The sequence below is a fragment of the Crocodylus porosus genome, unplaced genomic scaffold (genome assembly GCF_001723895.1).
Source record: "Crocodylus porosus isolate Cpor-Errol unplaced genomic scaffold, CroPor_comp1, whole genome shotgun sequence".
In the NCBI taxonomy this organism is placed as follows: Eukaryota; Metazoa; Chordata; order Crocodylia; family Crocodylidae; genus Crocodylus; species Crocodylus porosus.
Genome location: NW_017728906.1, coordinates 13,328,874 through 13,347,557, shown reverse-complemented (window position 1 = coordinate 13,347,557; position 18,684 = coordinate 13,328,874). Strand labels below are relative to the sequence as shown.

Here is an 18,684-nt window from a genome sequence, read left to right as displayed (position 1 = left end):
AGTACTCTTTCCTGCCATGGCAGGGGGTCGGACTAGATGATCTACTCAGGTCCCTTCCGACCCTAGAAACTATGAAACTATGAAACTTGCTCCCACACTTCAGATGATTGAGAGAGGCCTGTTTTTCAGATGATGAAGGATCAGCACTTTCTGAAAACCAGGCCCTCAAAATCATTACCTTTGGGAAATCTTGATCATTACAAAGATTATATATATATTCCAAATTTGCCAAATGGCCAAGTGATTATATAAAATGTTAAGTCAACAAAATTGATGTTTATGAAAGTTTAGGAAAATACTAAATAAAATGTGGGTATTCCTACATTAACTCATAATAGAATTAGGAGTTAACACCTCTGAAAACAAAGATTTATAATGGAAACTCTGAACAGCCCTTAACTTTAGCAGTGCTGCCAGGCACCGGCGTAATCTGCAGCATCTTTCAAACCTGTTGGAAGCCTTTATATGGGGTTAAAAATAAACGCAGAGAAGGAGAAATATATAGATTGTTAAGGAAAGAACAGGTGCTCCTTGCAAATGTAAAAAAAGATAAGCCACGTACACATGGGTCTGTCCTCTTAAAGTGACCTCTAACAACCAGGCAAGCCACAAAAGCACCACATTCACTGCTTTCCTTTGGGATTAGCCAAGTCTGCAAACCATGATCATCTCTCCCCTGTGTATTAAAGTTCTCTTCTGGCAGTGCCTGAGGACTCCCAAGCCTTTTTACCTAATATATTTGCACAATTCCACCCCCTGACCTCCTGGGGATTACTGTATTGCTGAAAATAACACACATGGGACAGCTGGAGTGGACAGATATGTCTTGAATGTAAATGCTATGAGACAAGACTCACATCCTCACTTTTGCTCTCACTGTCTGGTTTGGTCCCCATCCACATCCAAAATAAAATTATAGAATCATAGAAAATCAGGGCTGGAAGGGACTTTAGGAGGTCATCTAGTCCAACCCCCTGCTCAAAGCGGGACCATCTCCAACTATCCCCAGCTATGGAGGCTACTCATTAAAAAATAAACTATTTAAGAGTACTATGAGTAATTCAAAGGATTCAAGAGCCATTGGACATCCCATCTGAGCATGCTGAAACCTAGCCTGTTCTACCAATGGCAACGAGAACAATGTTCTAATCAATACAGGACCCGCAAAGATTTAGCCAGGGAAGAATGAAAATGGAAGGATAATGCTTTGTCCCATGCTCCATGTTACTACACAACATCACTTCTTCTTGACACATAATGGAGTTGGAGAGGACGCTGCATCACACACTACCATTATTTTTCAGAAGCTTCTGTCAGTTTATGAAAGTATAACTCATGTATGATACCTGGACCACTCAGTAATGCTCAGAATTATTGTTTCCTGTGGCCTCTCTTTCCCCTAGGATGGAGGAGTAGTTACAATAATCAACCCACGTATAATCACCTTCATTTCAAACCAGTCTCAAATAATATAGTCAATGAGGACCTAGAGACTCAGAATGTAAAACAGTTCAGTACAGCCACAGGAAAGTACATTTGCTAAAACAAATCAGAGCACTAGCCCATCCACTGCAGCATGCTGCTGACTGCAGTAGGAACCTTATGTTCCAGTGAAAGATGCAAGGTGTTCACAGTTGGTAGACACAGACATTAGTCCTACTGCATATTAGGAGCCCATAAAGTGCTCTAAAGCTGTAACTGAACTGAATTTTCAAGGCTCTTAGAGCACTTTAAAATTAGCAGATCATGCTGTAAGTTAACCCTCAATGGATTTGGTATTAGACTAAAGTACTTTCTTAGAGCACTTTTTTGAATGTCTCTACCACATCTATCACGCATCTTGTTAAATCATATTCCACTGCCAACCCAGGTGGCAAAGTGCAGGGCTGCACTCTAGCTTTGGGCAGAGTTCATTTGCTCTGCCTGAGTACCAAGCCAGCCCCTCCCCAGGGCTGATTTCCATCCACTCGGTCACAGCAGGTGGCTGCTCATCACTGTGTGGGTGGAACGGGTGAAAGGCAGCTAGGAGCTGTAGCCCTGTGCATCCCAGCAGGAGCTATCCACCTGCAGCTTCCCTCCCCACCTGACTAGTTACGTGGTGCCTGGCACACATCCCCATGGCTGCTGCCACTTCTCTGCACTACCTGCTGCCCAGAGAGGCGCAGCAGGGACAGCAGGAAGAGGAGCTGCTGGAGGCAAGGGGATCTCAGCAGTACCCAGGTGGCTCTGGCAGCAGCAAAGCAGCCCCAGTGGGAAGTTGTGCATCTGGGGTTGGGGTGGTACAGTTGGTGGGTGTAGGGTGGGTGCAGGCCAGAGCATGGCACAGGTTGCCCTGAGTGGAAGTGGGAGTGGGCAGGGCTTGGCCCCATGCGGTGCACCACAAGGGCAGCTATGGACCAGATACAATCAAATGGTAAACTGGGACACAATCAACCCATGAGCTGTATTTTGCCCACCCCTCTTCTTGTATTACAAAAATCTAAGCCTTTATTTATCAAAAAAAAAAAGCCCAAGGTCTCTAATCTTTATACTTACAAGGAAAACTTTTATATTATTACTCTTGTGCAAACCAATACAGTGATGATATCTGCCCAAGTCTGCAGATGTCTGCTCCAGCACAGTAGAACAGAGTGATGCAAACTAACTTGCTTATCTCAATGTAGCATTAATGCTGAAACACAGTGATGTTTGTGTCAGTGTTGGTGATAAAACAATAGAGAGCACCAGCTGTCAGAGTGTGTGCCCAGAAAACAGGATATTGAGAAAATGTGCACAACCTACTATAAGAGGCATATTATGCTTGTGCCCGATGTAGGCGGGGCAAAGCTCTTTCCAGTTCAGTCCTAGAGGATCACAGAAGTTAGAAATGGAAACATTCTTTCCATCTCCAGAAATGACTTGCAAACACACCGACAATAGACAGACTAAATACTGTAGATTAGGTCTGTCTATTGCTAACCACAGGATGCACTATAGCATACTTAACTAGTTTCGAAATGCACTTGTGTTCTGCATGGATAAAATACAGTTGATGGGCTTGATGGGCTTAAATTTGCTACCTTATAGCAATCTCTGCTATAATAGCTGGACACTTTAGAAAAGAAGGATATTGCTACCAGAACAGTGGTTGGGAATGGGAGCTTCTTTTGGGTGCAGTATAAGACACCTGTGTTTTTGACTGCTGAAGACCGCAAATTCTCTCCCCAGTACTATGTGCGTGGTGAACTGGCAACCCTGGTGCCCATGCAGATATGCAACCCTGGATAATTTCCACAGGAAAGTAGGAGAAGTTGTGCAGCTCTTACAAAGTGTAAGAAATTAGCTGACCACAGAGAGCTATCTTCAGGAAAATTTGGAGAAACAGTATCCAAGGGACAGGAAACCATTTTCATCATTTGTGCTATTCATCTGCATATTGCAATTTATTCATCACAAAGAATAAGAACAGAGTGATCTGCGTCTACTTTTCGCTTGTTCATTTTACCTGCAGGTTCTCCTGCCTAGCAGGATGCTGTTGATGGCTTTGGGTTTTCAGTATGGCAGGGGAACTTAGCTATCAGTCCCTGTTCTAAGCAAACCTGCACCCATCTCTTCTATCAGAAAATTAATGAAAGAATACAGTGCGGACTATAAACCCCCTTTTTCACCTTTTTTAAAGCTAAGTCTAATTTAGGGACCATAATTACTGAACAATACATTTAGTACAGATGCTGCCAGCCAGCCACATCTCTGATATGACTGTATTTACACAAAGAATGACTAACACCATTTGTCTAGCAGGAGGAGATTCCCCTAACTAACTCACTCCAAGGAGAAATATAAAAGGCAAGGTTCAATCTCTGAACGTAACACTCACAGTTTTAACTATATTTAAATTCAGAATTATGATTTAAAATAATCAGAAAAGTTGGATTTGTTCTCAGAGCAAAGAACACATGGAGTCTAATGACAAATCAGCCACACACTGATGTGTGACCTTGGGCAAACCATTTGGACTTTCCGTGCCTCAGTCTCCATGCCAGTGGGATAAGAAAATTAATACCAACCCACAGGAACCCCAGGAAATGAAGGGTGTTACAATGCTGAATTACTTAATGTGTAAAAGTCTGATTGAAATATAAAAGCATGCATTAATTAAGGAGGTATAGGTCTTTGCCATCATGTTAAGTTTCAGCAAGAAGGAAGTTTGGAAGCTGCCTTCGGAGGCAAGTATGCTTGAAATATGTCTACCTATTGTAGTAAATTTAATTTATCCTCATAAAATGAACCACAACAAGGCTGACAGTTTTAAATGACATCTTTCCCTTTGTCTGGTTACATTAGTAGATGAAGAGGAAAAAATAACAGGTCCTTGGAAAATGTTTTCTCCAAAGACAGTGCATCTTAGAATAAATTTCTGCACAGTTGGACAAAGGAAAAAAAGGGCAACACCATTTGCTAAAATACCAACAGCCGTCTGCTATTCTGGGGAGCACTCCTCTAATTGCACACACCTGCCGTGGCATGTTATATTTTAAAATATATGCTTAACACTAAGGCTGCAAAGTAGCAAGGGTCAAACCCCCTCCCCATAGCAGTAACGTTCCACAATCCCCCTCCCCACGTATGTACATGCTGTGGAATATCTGCCAGGGAAATGTTAGAACACACAGGAACACAAATCAAAATGACCATAAAGCCAAAAAGTTGTGGACTTCTTTCTGGGTTTTTCCTTTCTTTGTTTATATTTCATTATCCTATTCTCTCTCCCTTGCTGTTTCTCTCCTTCTGTTGCTATCTCCTTTTCAAGTACTTTCTCACTTTGCTAATTTTCTCTCTGAACGCTTAACACTCTTCCCTTCAGTGCAAGTTTGGAGCAGCTTTTTTCTCCTTGTCTCCTGTTTGTTAGCTCAGCTTCTCTCCCCTCTCTTTCACTTTGCTTTTGTCTCTACCCTGTTTCACATATGGCATACTAGGTAATAAACTAAGGACCCCATGCTTGTTAAAATGAACTAGCTCTTCATTAAGAGCAGTGGCAATGGATAGGAGGTACACTGGTGCACCCCGATAGCCAGCATTCCCCACTTAGCTGATGCACAGAGGGGCAGGCAGGAGCACTGGTCCCCTCCTGAGAGTACCAGACAGGGAGCTGGAGCACCAGGAGAAACGTATCCTCCCCTCAAGGTCTACATATGTTCCTACAAACTGTTTCCCTGATGCCACTCTCAGGGGGCCCAAGTCCTTCTGACTGAGGCAGTGTCCACTGACTCTCTTGACACTTTTGAGGGTTGGTGGGTGCTGTCTGGGGTGCTCTGCTCAGTGTCCCCAGCTGGTGCACCCTTTGACCCTGTGACCCACATGCATGCCTTTTGGTCATCTGTTGTCCCCCAGAATCTGTTGCTCCCTCCCCCAGAGGCCTCCCCACTTGGTGGTGGCTGATCTGTTATTTGGTGGGCTGGGCCCATGGCTGAAGGGATCAAATAGGCCTACAAACTATGTCCAGTTCTGCTTATTCCCTCCTGTCTCTGCTGCTCTTCACCACACACCAATCCTGCTGGCTTTCTGAGACCATTATGTATCACCAGCCTTCTTCAGTCCTTCCTATTTGCCTGAGTCAAAAGGCCCGGTCAGACAGCCAGGTGTTTATGGTTGCCTGTGCTGGATTTAGGCTTTAGCTACATCTTAGGGCTTCACAATATGAGGGGCCTCTAAAAAAAGAAAAAAAAACCTGATTCAATATCAAGTTGTATAATAATCATTTGGTAAATAAAGGAAATAATGGAGATATGAGAAAATGACTCTCTAAATATGGACATTTTCGTTCTAGTATGACAAAAATATACATATATTGAATTCTTTTTATCGTATGGGGCCTCTTAAGATGGACATAGTTTAGGGCCTCAGCATGTCATAATCCGGCACTGATGGCTGCCCATTCCCTTATGAAAAAGAGGGCAGAGCACTGCTCTGACATTTACCTGTTTCCCCGATTTGTCAGTTTGGTTCAAAAACAGTAGAGAACTGATGCCAAAGGATCATTTTGTGATTGACACTGGATTAGCCCTCAAGATATGGGTCCAGTTCCTGGCTACTCCACTTGGCTTAAAGCAAAACACCCAATTTCTCTTGGATAATAGTAATGGTACTCAGAGGACTGTCATGAAAATGTATTTGTTAATTCTTATTACCTGATTGTCAAGTGCTGCGTTGTTAGAATGACATGGGCCATATATGAAGATAGGTATGAAGCAACTGCATCAAACAGCTCTGTAGTCTGCTTCAAAAACAGACAAAAAGAGACACTCAAATCTTTCCTGAAATCGGCACCCCCAAAATTTTACTTTCGTAGGAATAGAGAGGAAATTAAAGAATGGAAAAGCCCTAATGCAAGAAGCACCCAGTTTCAGGCAGGAGCTGGCAGACCTGCAAGTTTCACACCAAATGTAAAAAGGAACTTTAGGAGTACAAGCAAGAAATATCCCATGTCATCCTCTTCCTGCTGACATCATATTCTCCTCAAAGAACAGAATGTTTTTGCTTTGAATGCTGATGAAGTGTATGAGGGACCTTTCACTTCCTGCAACAAAAACATCACGTGATGATGAGAACCTGAAGAAATGGACCTCATGCTGAGTTGAAGCTATCTTAAGTCAGTAGTTCTCACGCAGGCCTCCTTAGTGCTGTTGAACATGCATCAGAGGCCCCTCGCCACTGATGGCCTTTCTCCAATTCAAAATTATTGCACTGTGTCCAAACGACACATTCAGCCTCTTCAAAACCTTCAGAGGATGTTCCATAAAAAAAGCCCTCTTGATCTGGGTGGAGATTAGAAAAAAAATCGGGAAAGGAAAATGGGGCACACGGCAAATCTCTGGCATCCAGCTGGCAGACCAATCAGCTTCAAGCAAGCCTGCAACTGTCTGCAGATCAGAACTTGTTGATGGTACCCACTAATACCTTCCAGCCTAACAAAATCCCATTTTAGCTCTGCCTGGTGTCCCAGTAGACTCTGATGTTGACACCTGGGAAGGAAAATGTATACAGAGCCCATATAATGGGGGAAAAGGGTGGCCTTTGCAGGGAGAAGATGGAATGGAGGGGGAGGGTGCACAGGGGCCCCACCATGAAGGAAGATGGATATACAGAGTTTGTACCATGAGGAAGAAGCATGGGATTCTGTCATGGAGAATGGGGGCAGCAGCAAACAGCTGCCTATACATGTGCTCAGGGGTGAGGGCAGGAGGTGTTTTAATTAGGGCAGTTCCCAGACAGCTGCTCTAATTAAAATGGCTCACCATCATGTGTATTAAGCACCCACACATTTTTAAATGGCCGTGGGATGTTTTATCTAAAGCTCATTCAATGAGGTTTAGATAAAGCACCCCCACAGCCATTGTAAAATGCGAGGGTTTAATACGTGTGACAACGAAGTGACAATAGAGTGTTCTAATTAGAACATGAACAAGCAAGTGTATAGGAGTCCCTGGTGCACTGGAGGAACAGGAAGTTTAGTCTAGAGAAGCAACAAAATGCTTATTGCTTGGTAAAAAAAATATTTATTAAACTAAAGGGAAAGCTCAGTCATATGTCTCTCTAAAGTGTTAGGCCCATCTACCCTATGGGACCACTGCTGCTCTCACTTTCAACAGGACAGACAAGCTGCCTGATGCAGCTGGAGCTCTTTTGGGAGTTTTCCTGCCAGTGACACACGCTGGCCTTCTGCTGACAGGAGTTACGTCCACACAGGGAATTTGGCCAGCGTAGCTGCATCATCTTCATGATCTCTTCAGAGCCCTGGCCAGCACAAGAGAACTTGCTTATGAAAACTAAGCCTTAAGACAAAAGTTTCACCATGATCAATGAGAAATTAAATCAGCATGATTCAGAACTAAAACCCCTTGGCAAGACAAAAGGGAAGGGAACATTAATAAACATGCATGGTCCTTAGCACCATCACTTATTTGTTATCAGATCTTGCATTGCTGTAATACTGACTAGTATGAAAAAAAAATCCTCCCTTTCCAAAGCTACTTTGCAAAACATCTCAAAAGCAGGAGAGTTTGCGGAGCTAAGTTTTTTCACACTCCCAAAGTGCAGGCTTTAAGAACGCCAAACATCAACTCTGCACTTGCTGCAGCCCCTCAGCATGGGGGGAGGGGAGACCAAAGGGGAGCCCCCCACTGAAATAGCTGGGGGCAGCTTGCCTCGGGATTCCCCCTACCCCAGTAAACCGGACACTTCACTCATACACTGCAGCGTAACTTGGCATCGCTCCGGGCCCTCCAACCTCGCAGACACACCCCTGCCGCAGTCTGAGTGGAGGAGGAGGGAAGCCGCGCTTGGAACCATGCACCGTAGCCCCGCCCACCCTCATTCGTCATAGAGCACATATCCAAAGTGCATGCGCTAACCCAACTCATTTTCTAGCACTTCACCCCACGGAATGCACCCGGAACGTTGTTCTCCTCCCCGCTTCCCCCGCCGCCGCGGCGCCTTCTGGGAGTTGTAGTCCCGGAGCCACTGGAGGGGGGAAGGATTCCATTTCCCGCCAGCCAGCGCGGAGGGGCGGTGCAGCCGTTCTGCCTGCCCACCTCCCCCCGGAATGCCGGCTTGGGCTCGCGCGGCGGCGGCGTTGGGCGGCCTGGCCTCCTCGGGGCACGCGCCGGGCGGCCCGGAGCCGGACCTGCGGCTGGTGCGGGTGCAGGTAGTGTTCCGGCACGGCGCTCGCACGCCACTGAAGCCCATCCCCTGCGGGCGGCAGGTGAGAGCCCCGCGCCCGCCCCTCCCCCGACACGGGCGCTGGAACGCCGGGACAGCGCCTGCAGCCCGCGCCTGGCCTGCGGGCCGCTTCCCAGCCCAGCGCCCAGGCGGGGATGCGCGAGAGCGTCTAGTCCAGTTCAGTCTCCCTTGCCGCAGCTGGAGACTGTTGCAGCTGCTTCTGTCGCCTGTTGCCACTGAGAACAGTCCTACCCCATCGTCTTTGACCCCCTCCCCGCAAGGGGTTGCATAGACGCACAGAAAGTTAGGGTTGGAAGGGACCTCGGGAGGTCATCTAGTCCAACCCCTTGTTACGCCACCCTGGTTCCGTAGTCCTGGCTCCTTTCTCAAAGCGAATTAATTACATGACTAAAGGTTGTGAGGAAAGATTACCCTTGAAATAAAGGACCAGAAATAAGGAACTGGGAACTGGGACTAAAAAACTTCCTAAAAAAAAGCCCGCAGGCTGCAGCCAACTTTTCTCTGGGCCCCCTGCTACACATTGCATACATTCTGCAATTCACTGGTGAATCGCACAGTAAGTTTAGACTGGCCACACATGCAGAGTGACTTGCACAATCAACTGGTGAATCGCGCAATAAGTTGAGACAAAATAATTGGTGCACAATTAACGGGTGAATTGCACAAGATATTTTGACCAGCCATGCATGTAATGATCGTACCATAATAGCAACTGTTGAGCTTTAAAAAGAGCCAAGCAGCTACAAAGTGAATGCTTGAAAATGTGTAAAAACTGGAGAGCTAGTTCCTATCCAGTTTTTAATTTGAATGTGTGGCAGCAGCCCTACAGACCGGGGATGCTACAGAGAAAGTGTTCACCCAGATGCTCCCATCCCCTGCTGCCTGGCAAGGGGAAGAAGCAGGGACCCATTGCCTGAGACTAGCAGGGTGGTTCACACATTGCTGATTCAACTGTCTGGCCTCCTGGCTTCAACTTGAATAGAATTCATTTTTCTGTTTTGTGTGACCTCCAGGACATTTCATCCCAAAACCTTTGTGCCCACCCAGACTGCCATGTTCCTTGAAGGGCACTGCCATGTTTTGTTTTTATTTCTTTCCAGGAAGAGGTTTCTGTGCACTTTGGTCACTTGCCAATGATGCCAAGAAGGATAAGCATGGACTTTGGATGTAAAAAACCCCCAAACAATACTATAGCTTGTGAATGTGGCCAGTGCCTGACTTTGGGAACCTGTATTTGCAAGGTTCCAAATGCCAGCCCTTTGATATGATGTTGAGATCCTGTCAGAACCTGCCTGTTTTGCTGCCAAGTCTTGTGGTTTTTTTACTGTCCCCATAGCTTAGATAATGCATAGAGCTATTGGGAAAAGAAAGAAATCCTTGTCTGGTTTAGATCTGATGATATCATTGATGTTTGAGAACTGTCTGCATGCTAGTGCACTAGTGCATGACTGGTTGAATGTGAATCCAGATATGGTTCTGAACATGATCTCAAATGTCCCCAAACTCAAGTCTACAGAATATGGTAAGGCAAAGGCTTCAAACATATGAAGTTAAAAGTACAGTAAAACCATGCTCATTTGGTCTGACAGCAGGAAGTCCCTTTAAAAAAACATTTATTTATTTTTATTAGTGAAGAGACTACATCTACTTCATGACAATGTCCTCTGTTCATTTACTGAGCTAGAATTTAACTTACATGTAATAGTATGCCAGTAAACATCCCTGTAGTGCCTAAAATGAAGAAGTAGGATTGGAATGGTAGTATAGCCATGATGACCCAGGAAATATGTGAGAAGCAAGGTTTTTTTCATGCTGTCTTCTTGAACCAGCTGTGTAAGTGGGAGAGCTGTTAGACAAGCCTTTGGGTATAAAGTGGCCTTCATCAGGCACTTTCTGCTCAAAAGCTTGTCTAAAATTACAAAGTCTTGGTAAAGTGAAGCTTTACTGTGGGAGCCAGCTTTTCAGTCCTTGCTAAAAAGAAAGGTTCATACCATTTATTCAGAAATGTGGGAGTCAGGAAATTGCAACTGAGCAAGGCTCTAAGTTCATAATTTAAAATGGAGCTAGTATCGAGTGTCCAAACATGTTCTTAGACACACTGTGTTGCATGGGTGCATATAGCCAAAAGCAGAGCTGGATCGTTTGCTGTTGTGTAACTTACTAAAATAGTAACTGCTTTCTAGTAGCATACAATCACTTTTACATGTTTGGAAACTGTTACAAAACAGTATTTAGTGTTTAGCACAAACAAATTTGTCTTTGTCACCCTTCACTCAGATATGTTGTTGCATGTGCAGAAATTCAGCTACAGTGCTGCATTATTCTAAGGGTTGTATAATTGCATGTCATTATGTAAAAGATCTTTTTTAAGTTCAGAAAAATGCTTTTAGTCACAGTGTTTGCCAAATACTGGTAGAGTCAGATTTTCTTATTTCTTACAAAATTGCAATTAGGATGCACACAAGCGCTCTTTACTGCCCTGGGCAGGGGGTCGGACTCAATGATCTACAAAGGTCCCTTCCGACCCTAAAAATCTATTAAATCTATTATTGCACTGTCAATACACAGCTATTGGCTTTGGTTTTGTTTGGGTTTTTTTTTTAATAGTGGTTGGACAGATATAGGACTTGAAGTAAATAAAGCACCAAGTAAAGGGTTGGGACTTAGGTTTTTCAAGCCTTTTTTTTCTAGATCCATCTGGAAATTAGTTTTTTATTGGCTGTGTCACTAGAGAACTTTTCAATAGGACAGTAAGGCTAAGAATGGGAGTTAGCAATAACAGCTGGATGGATGCAGCCCCCTGCCCTGCTCCCCCTCCCTTTCAATGTTGTACTGAATAAAACAGGAAATGCTGTTGTACTCATGAGAAATAGGTCTGTGAGGATCCTTCAGGCTGCAAAGTGTGCACACGCCCTCTGGAGTAGTTGGAAAATGCATGGCAGCAGCAGTCAAGACCACCTCTCTCAAGTTCCCCACCAATACAGACACAAAATAGGGGTGTATTTGACACTTGAGCAAGTGCTGTTCTAAGACAAACAGAGATCTGTTCCAAAGCAGGCTGCTCTAACTGAGCCATCCCCCTGACTTGAGCATCACTGCAATTCACCATGTCCTCTATGGACTCCAGCTTGAGGTTCTCAGTTCTAGGGCAGTAGCTCTATCCTTTAGCTAAAGAAGTTTAATTTGGTATGAGTCATAGTAGCAATTATCTTCTAATTCTGCTTCTGCTGTGAGATGGGGCATGGCCAGTAAAGTGTCTCAGTACAGGCCTTTGTTCTGCAATAAGAAGTCCTAGTGCTGTATGTTTCCAGAGGCTATGTTCTGTGGTGGGAGATTGTGGAGTCCTGTTGTCTCCTGTTTATTCCCGTCATAAGCAGACTGCATGCTGCATTTCCTTGCGCTTCTCTTGGTCTGATGCAATTCACTTTCCATTTCTCTTGCTTTTTGTTACAGGTGGAATGGCATCCTACCCTGTTGGAAGTCCCTGCTCAAACTCAGTTTGATTACACAGTAACTGACCTCAATGGTGGCCCAAGACCCCATGCCCCTTATGAAGATCAATATAAAAAAACTGTGCTGAAGGTGAGGGATTCTTTCCTGTTATCTAGACATTCCCTTGAAACTTGCTTATTTCCACATCTTGAATACAACCTCACCATTTCTCTCCCTAGGGTGGTGTGATTGCAGGGCAGCTGACGAGGGTTGGGATGCAGCAGATGTTTGCACTGGGGGAGAGGCTAAGGAGAAGCTACATAGAGGAACTCAACTTCCTCTCCTCAGCATACAAGCCTTCTGAGGTGTTGTGAGTCTCTGAAATTTTTGTTCCAAGTCCTCAGCTACCCCTGCTCTTCCTTACTGAAGGAAGGCTTCAGTCCTGCATGTGCCTCTCCTGCCTGCATATAGCAGATTCTCTACAGGGAGCTATGGCTGACCCTTCCCACCTGTACTATCTGACTTGTACAATTTGGTATGAAGAGTCTCTAGTGATTTCAGCCATTAAAGTCCCCAGCAATGCCATTGATAACAGCGGGCACCAGAAGCAACTATTTCACGGTGGGGTTCTGCGGATTCCATTCCATGGATGCAGCCTGAGAACATAACACAAGTGCCATGTTGTGTCCAACTACAGGTCCAGGTACCCCAGTACCTTGTATCTCCCAAGGGGAAAGAGTATATAAGCAACACCAGGCTGATTGTCCCTTGTTTTTCTTCCCTTAGACCTTGCAGTACTTAGAGGTCTAGGAAGTTTTAAGTAGAAGGTTGCCACCCTCCTTACAGGATGGAGATACATGCCATTTCACCAGTTGTCTTCTCTTTTAGTGTCCGTTCCACCAATATGTTTCGGAATTTGGAGTCCACGCGCTGTCTACTGGCTGGGCTGTTCCAGCAGCAGAGAGAAGGTGAGAGGGAGGATTGTATCTGATTTGCTTCCCATTCTCATGCTCCGTAGGCCCTGGGCACTGTCTTGCCTCACACCTCACAGCTCATCTTGTTCTAGGCTTGTTGTTCCTCCACCCCTTCTGTTGCCTATTGATCCCATCTCCGGTGTCTTCTGACTGCTGCCTTTTCTGTGTTTCCCTTTTGCACCATCTCCTCGGCTTTGTTCAGGTGTGCAGGCTTTGTCTTTTGCCACCAGTGCTGCAAACTCAATGTGAATGAGGAGCAGCATCAGAAACAGATGATGAGAAACAGGAAGAGAGGCAGGTGAAAAGCAGACCCCCACCCTGTCATTCCAATCACACCATGGATTAGCGCTCACGCTAGCGAGTACATTCCCCAAGAGAGCATCTCCTTTTTGCTTTCAGAGCATTTCACTCCAGAGAATGACAGCAAAAGTGACTCTGCAGTTCACTGCTCCAGCAGGAATGCAGGGAGGTGCAGATGCCAAAGCAAGCAAGTAACAGCCATAGGAAATCCAGGCAGTGGGACTGACCCCAGATTCCAAGAGCAAGAAAACTCCCTGGGGTAGGGATTATCATGTACTAAGTATATGGACAAGTGTACTAACATGATGGATTTTGCCTATAGATGGTGCCACAATGTGAACTAACAAAAACCAGAACCTGGTATAGCTGGGTATGAGGACAGTGATTCTAGCACCAGAGAAGTGCCTCCAGTTGCCTTCTATAAGGATTACAGGACTGGGTCACACAGCCATGACAGTAACTAAAATAGTATGAGCCATACCTCATGCTGTGCATGGGATAATAAAAGCTTCTTTTTGTTCGATTCTACAGGACCCATCACAATTGTCACAGATGAAGCAAACACAGAAATCCTATACCCCAATTATCAGAATTGCCAACGCCTGAAACACTTGAGCAGGTGAATAGCCACTCACACCTTCCCCTTTGATGTCACTATAGTGTCATAGCCTGATAATACAGTATCGTGTTTTCATTCACTGAATGCTTCCTATAGCAGTGGCGTACTCTGGGTAGAATTAGATGCAATGTCAAAAGTAACGTGACATGGTTCAAAAAATGCCACTTGACAGCATAAGAAACATCTGAGCATTTCTTGAAATATTAGTTTAATCCAGAACAGTCACATATGCACTACTTGTAAAGTTATTGCATTTCTTATGCCCTGTAGTGATGCAAGTTTGTCTTAATTATGCCATTCAATACCTAACATGCTTGGATTTCATTTATATTTGCCCTTCCTTGTTTTGTAATCATTACAACATCCCTTTCATATTTATACCTTTAATTAACAAATACTCAGCCTCAAAATTACCAGATTAAATAAAAATCTGTTTCTCTAAAAAAAAAAAAAAAAAAAAATCTGTGTTGGAAGAACATTAAGGTGGCAAAGTTCAAGCACTCAACTTAGTAAAGGGTAGAACTGACATTGCCTCCATTGTCTTATTCTGTCTCTGGCTTGTGGGCTGAGATGTGTGTTGGAGTGCACATCGCAGCCCTGTAGAAGTGATCAAAAGTCGCATGCAGAGACAGAATTCTGAGTACTGTGGCTCCCCTCAATAATCTAAGTTATAGAAAGGATGTAGAAAAGAACAGTTAGGTGGCTGAATGAGGCAGACTATGATGCTATATGCAAATTATCACTATGACATTTACAGCATTAACAACCAAATGCCTGACAAATTCTATCTGCACATGCAAATAGCAGTTTTTTGAGGTAGAGGGATATAATTGAGTTGAGAACACTCCTTCCTTAACTCCAAGGCTACCCCCCTGACAAATTTGGATACCTGAGATTTGGACCCTGAACTAGTACTGCTCAAGGGGGTGAGAGTGGGGGAGTTTCTGTTTGCATGTATTTAACATCCTGCAGCAGAGGCCAGCATGGAAATGTTCAGCCCAAGTGGCTGACGTTTAACAAAGTTAAAAGCAATTGAAAAGAGGGACCTATGATAGAAAATGTTAGGTGAACTTAAGGTTTTGCTGTGCATTTCTTTGATAGCACAAAAATGCATAATCAGTTCAGAACATCTGTTCTTTCCTTGTGAGGCAAGTTGCATTCCTTGAAAGCACAGGTGGGCTAAGGTCCCATGCAACAGCCTATTCACAGATGTGGAATTGCTGCTTAGGGTATCCTGGTTTGAATGAGACATGAGTGTTTCAAAAGATTTCTTCTTTTCAGTGAGCTTCCCCACATTTCAAATTCTGATGACACAGCCAGACTTTTGGCATCAGAACAAACACTTAGAATCTGTTGCTTCTCACAGCAGAGCTCCAAACACTGAGATACCCTCCAGCACTGGGGAGGTTCCACTGTCTCCATCCTCCCACTGCTGGGGGGGACAATCCCCAGTGGAAGTGTGGGCAGGTTCTCCTCTTGTGTTTGCCAGGGTGTCTTAAGAACCTATGTCAAAATCTAGTGGGGTTTTTTTGGCTTTGGACAGGAGTAAAATGGGCAGCATCTTGCAGCAGCCAGGCATTTCTGATGATCTGAAGACCATTAAAAAGAAGATGGGTATTGACACTGATAAGCAGGTGGATTTTTTTCTTCTACTTGACAACATCTTTGCTGAACAGGTGAGATGGGGCATACATGCAGCTGCAGCCTAACAGGTTATAACAAACTGCCTGCAATATTTCCTTACTGAGGCTCCCAGTCCTTCAGGCAGAGCTATGCAGACAGTTCCGTGGGCTAGGGCAGAACTCCACTGTAGTCAGTAGCATTTCACAGGCATCTGTCTGAATCCCAGTAAGCTAAAGTGAGTCCTTAAGGAAGCAGCAGATTGGAGGAATGTTGTCTGAACAAAGGGCCTGATTCTGTACAGTGCTGAGGACACTTTCCTTTTCATGGCATCAGCGGAGGCTGGAGGTATCTACTTAAATAATAGAAATTTTGTTAAATGACGAGGTCTCCTCTGGCCAAAAGTTAAACGGTTCTTCCCGCATTTGGCTTATGAAGCTCAGTTGTTAATTCACAATTACTCCCACAGTGGTCCTCTCCCAGGGCTCCCTCTACAGGCATAACACAGCTTTGCAGCCATCCAGCCACTGGTCTGAAGCATCCACATGAAGGAGACTCGGCCCTCTGGTTGGGTCCATAGAAATTCCCCCTTCCTTTTGAGGGTCAGTAGCAATCCAGAAGGCACCAAACACAAATTAAATCACTCGGCATTTTGGTAGGAGTCATTTTCTTCAGAGAAACCTTGTAGGTCAAAGCCCCAGCTGGGCTCCAAGGTGAGCGTATGTCAGTAGCTCTAAAGCTACTGACTTAGTAGTCAAGGCCCTTCCTTTCTTTAGCGAGAGGGATAACAGAGGCACCTAAGAAGTTCCTGCCTTTATCCAAACCCCTTCTATCTGGTCTACCATCAGTTGGGTGACGCTTACCCTTTTGAGCTGCTTCTGTCTGATATCTCTTCCAGATATGGTGAGGTAGAACTGATTGACCCCATTAACCTTGTGGTGACAAGTATGGGGTTTGTGTAAATGCCTCCCCCATCACAATACATATTTGCAAAGTGTTTATCTGATCAACAACTACAGACCCATTTCCACCCTGCTTCTCTCAGAGATTACATGGCCCAGATCTAGTCCCTTTCCAGTGGTTGCTTTGGTTAACTTGTGTAAGAACAGGTTATGTGGCTAACCTTGAGATGGTCCAGGAGGGCTACCTGTATGGTTAAGGGCCTGTAGGTAAGATTCTACAAGGAGAGATTGAGAAACCTTAATCTCTTCAGCTGTAGCAAAAGGAGGCTGAGGGGGTCTTGCAGCCATCTACAAATTCATCAGGGAGGGTAGCAAGGAATAGGGGACGCTGTTTACCAGGGTGCCCCTTGGGGTTATTAAGAACAACAGCCATAACCTGACAGAGAACAGATATAGATTAGACATTAGGAAAAATTTCTTTACAGTACGGGTTGCCAAAATCTGGAATGGGCTTCCAAAGGAGGTGGTGTTCTCCCCTACCTTGGAGGTCTTTAAGAGGAGATTAAACAAGCACCTAGCTGGGGTCATCTGATCCCAGCGCTCTTTCCTACCAGGGTAGAGGGTCAGACTCCGTGATCTACAAAGGCCCCTTCCAACCCTAAAAATCTGTTAAAGCTATGAACAGTCTTCATCCTAGCCTTCCTCTTGAGTTTGGCAGCCCCTGGTCTTTCTGCAGGACACCTGTCTCAGTTTCCTGTACCTGGGAGAAGGGGAGGAGCTCAAAGCCTTTTTTGATAATCCTATCATAAATTGAAGGAATAGGGGCCCCCCTGCACTGGCTGTCAACATCTCCATCCCATGGCAATAAAATGAAGTACTTTTGTTTATATCCTTAGGCACAAATGTGTCTCTTCCATTTGTATAAGCACCAGATCTTCTGTCAAATAACCTACAAATGCTAAACTACCAAAGACAAGTAATTGGTCACCAGTACAGGTTCACAAAGGGTGTTTCTGGTTCAGAACCAATAAATGCCCAGATTTAGATACGGTGTGCACATATCATCTGTAGCTGGCTCCTTACCAGGGCAGACCTAATAGCTGCATGCTGTTTGTTTTACCTTGCCTGTTTTTCCAGGTGCACGACTTGCCCAGCTGCCCTGTGCTGAAGAGCTTCCTGCACATGATTGAGCAGCGATCTATTGACTCTTTCCTTTACATCATGCCATATGCTTCCAGGTGGTATTTTCTACTCCTGCCTCCAGTCTTGGGACAGTCCTGAGTAAAAGGAGCTTGGGGGAAGGTTCCAGCAAGGGAGGCTGAAGCAAATGAGCATGTATGCCTTTTATAGAACTTAATTTCAGATGCATCAAATCTAAACCCCAGTAAGCAAATAGGTATTCTGGTGATGCATCATTTGTTACACACAGCAGGCCTGTGATTAGACCATGAATACTAGGAGAAAAATAGAGAGCAATTTCTAGGCTTGCAAAACACATGACATTAAAGGAATCCAATGCTACACATAGCAAATAAAGTTCCTCCTGATCGTGTGTGGAAGTGGCTTTGCTGCTGCTTTAGCACCTCTGACAGTGAACTGTAACTCTTCCTTTAAAAGTGGGCTCACAGTTGCTATGCTTTCCAGTACTGGTGATGCTTTTGCCTTCTGTTAGGTCAGTAGCCAGTAACATTTTCCTGGATCTTTAATTACAGTGTTTTGGGCTTTCCCTCCATCCTCCCTCCAGTTGCACAGAAAAGACTGCAAGTCAAAACCCAACGTAGCATTTCCCAGACAGTACTTAACAAAGCAAGAACTTTGATCAGATGTTGCTTTATTGAAAACATTCTTCCCTCCCCTCCCATTTTGATTTCATTAGAAAGGTTTGCAAAGATATCATTAGAAAGGTTTGTCAGAGAGCATCCTGTTCCCCCTACCCGCATCCCATCCCATGCACATGCCCATTTTAGAATAGCCTGTTAGTCAGTGCACTCATTTGGGAGATGCAGCCTCAAGTACCTGGCCATCCCACAGGGAGTACTCTAACTCCTAGGTTACCAGCTGTTCTATGATGGGCATCTCTTTTGCTTGTGATATTTCCCTCTTCCAGCCCTCCCCTCGT

The 18,684-nt window shown here is 44.8% G+C and overlaps 1 protein-coding gene across 1 annotated transcript in view; it reads left to right on the top strand.

Moving 5' to 3' along the window:
- The first annotated feature begins 8,581 nt into the window (after window positions 1–8,581).
- ACP6 (acid phosphatase 6, lysophosphatidic) overlaps window positions 8,582–18,684 on the top strand; it is an 11,802-nt gene continuing 1,699 nt past the window's right edge. Inside the window, exons 1-7 of the mRNA XM_019557103.1 lie at window positions 8,582–8,740; window positions 12,172–12,300; window positions 12,390–12,520; window positions 13,039–13,118; window positions 13,956–14,043; window positions 15,587–15,719; window positions 17,703–17,803. Of these exons, the coding sequence (XP_019412648.1) occupies window positions 8,582–8,740; window positions 12,172–12,300; window positions 12,390–12,520; window positions 13,039–13,118; window positions 13,956–14,043; window positions 15,587–15,719; window positions 17,703–17,803 (821 nt within the window). The remainder of the gene's footprint in view (window positions 8,741–12,171; window positions 12,301–12,389; window positions 12,521–13,038; window positions 13,119–13,955; window positions 14,044–15,586; window positions 15,720–17,702; window positions 17,804–18,684) is intronic.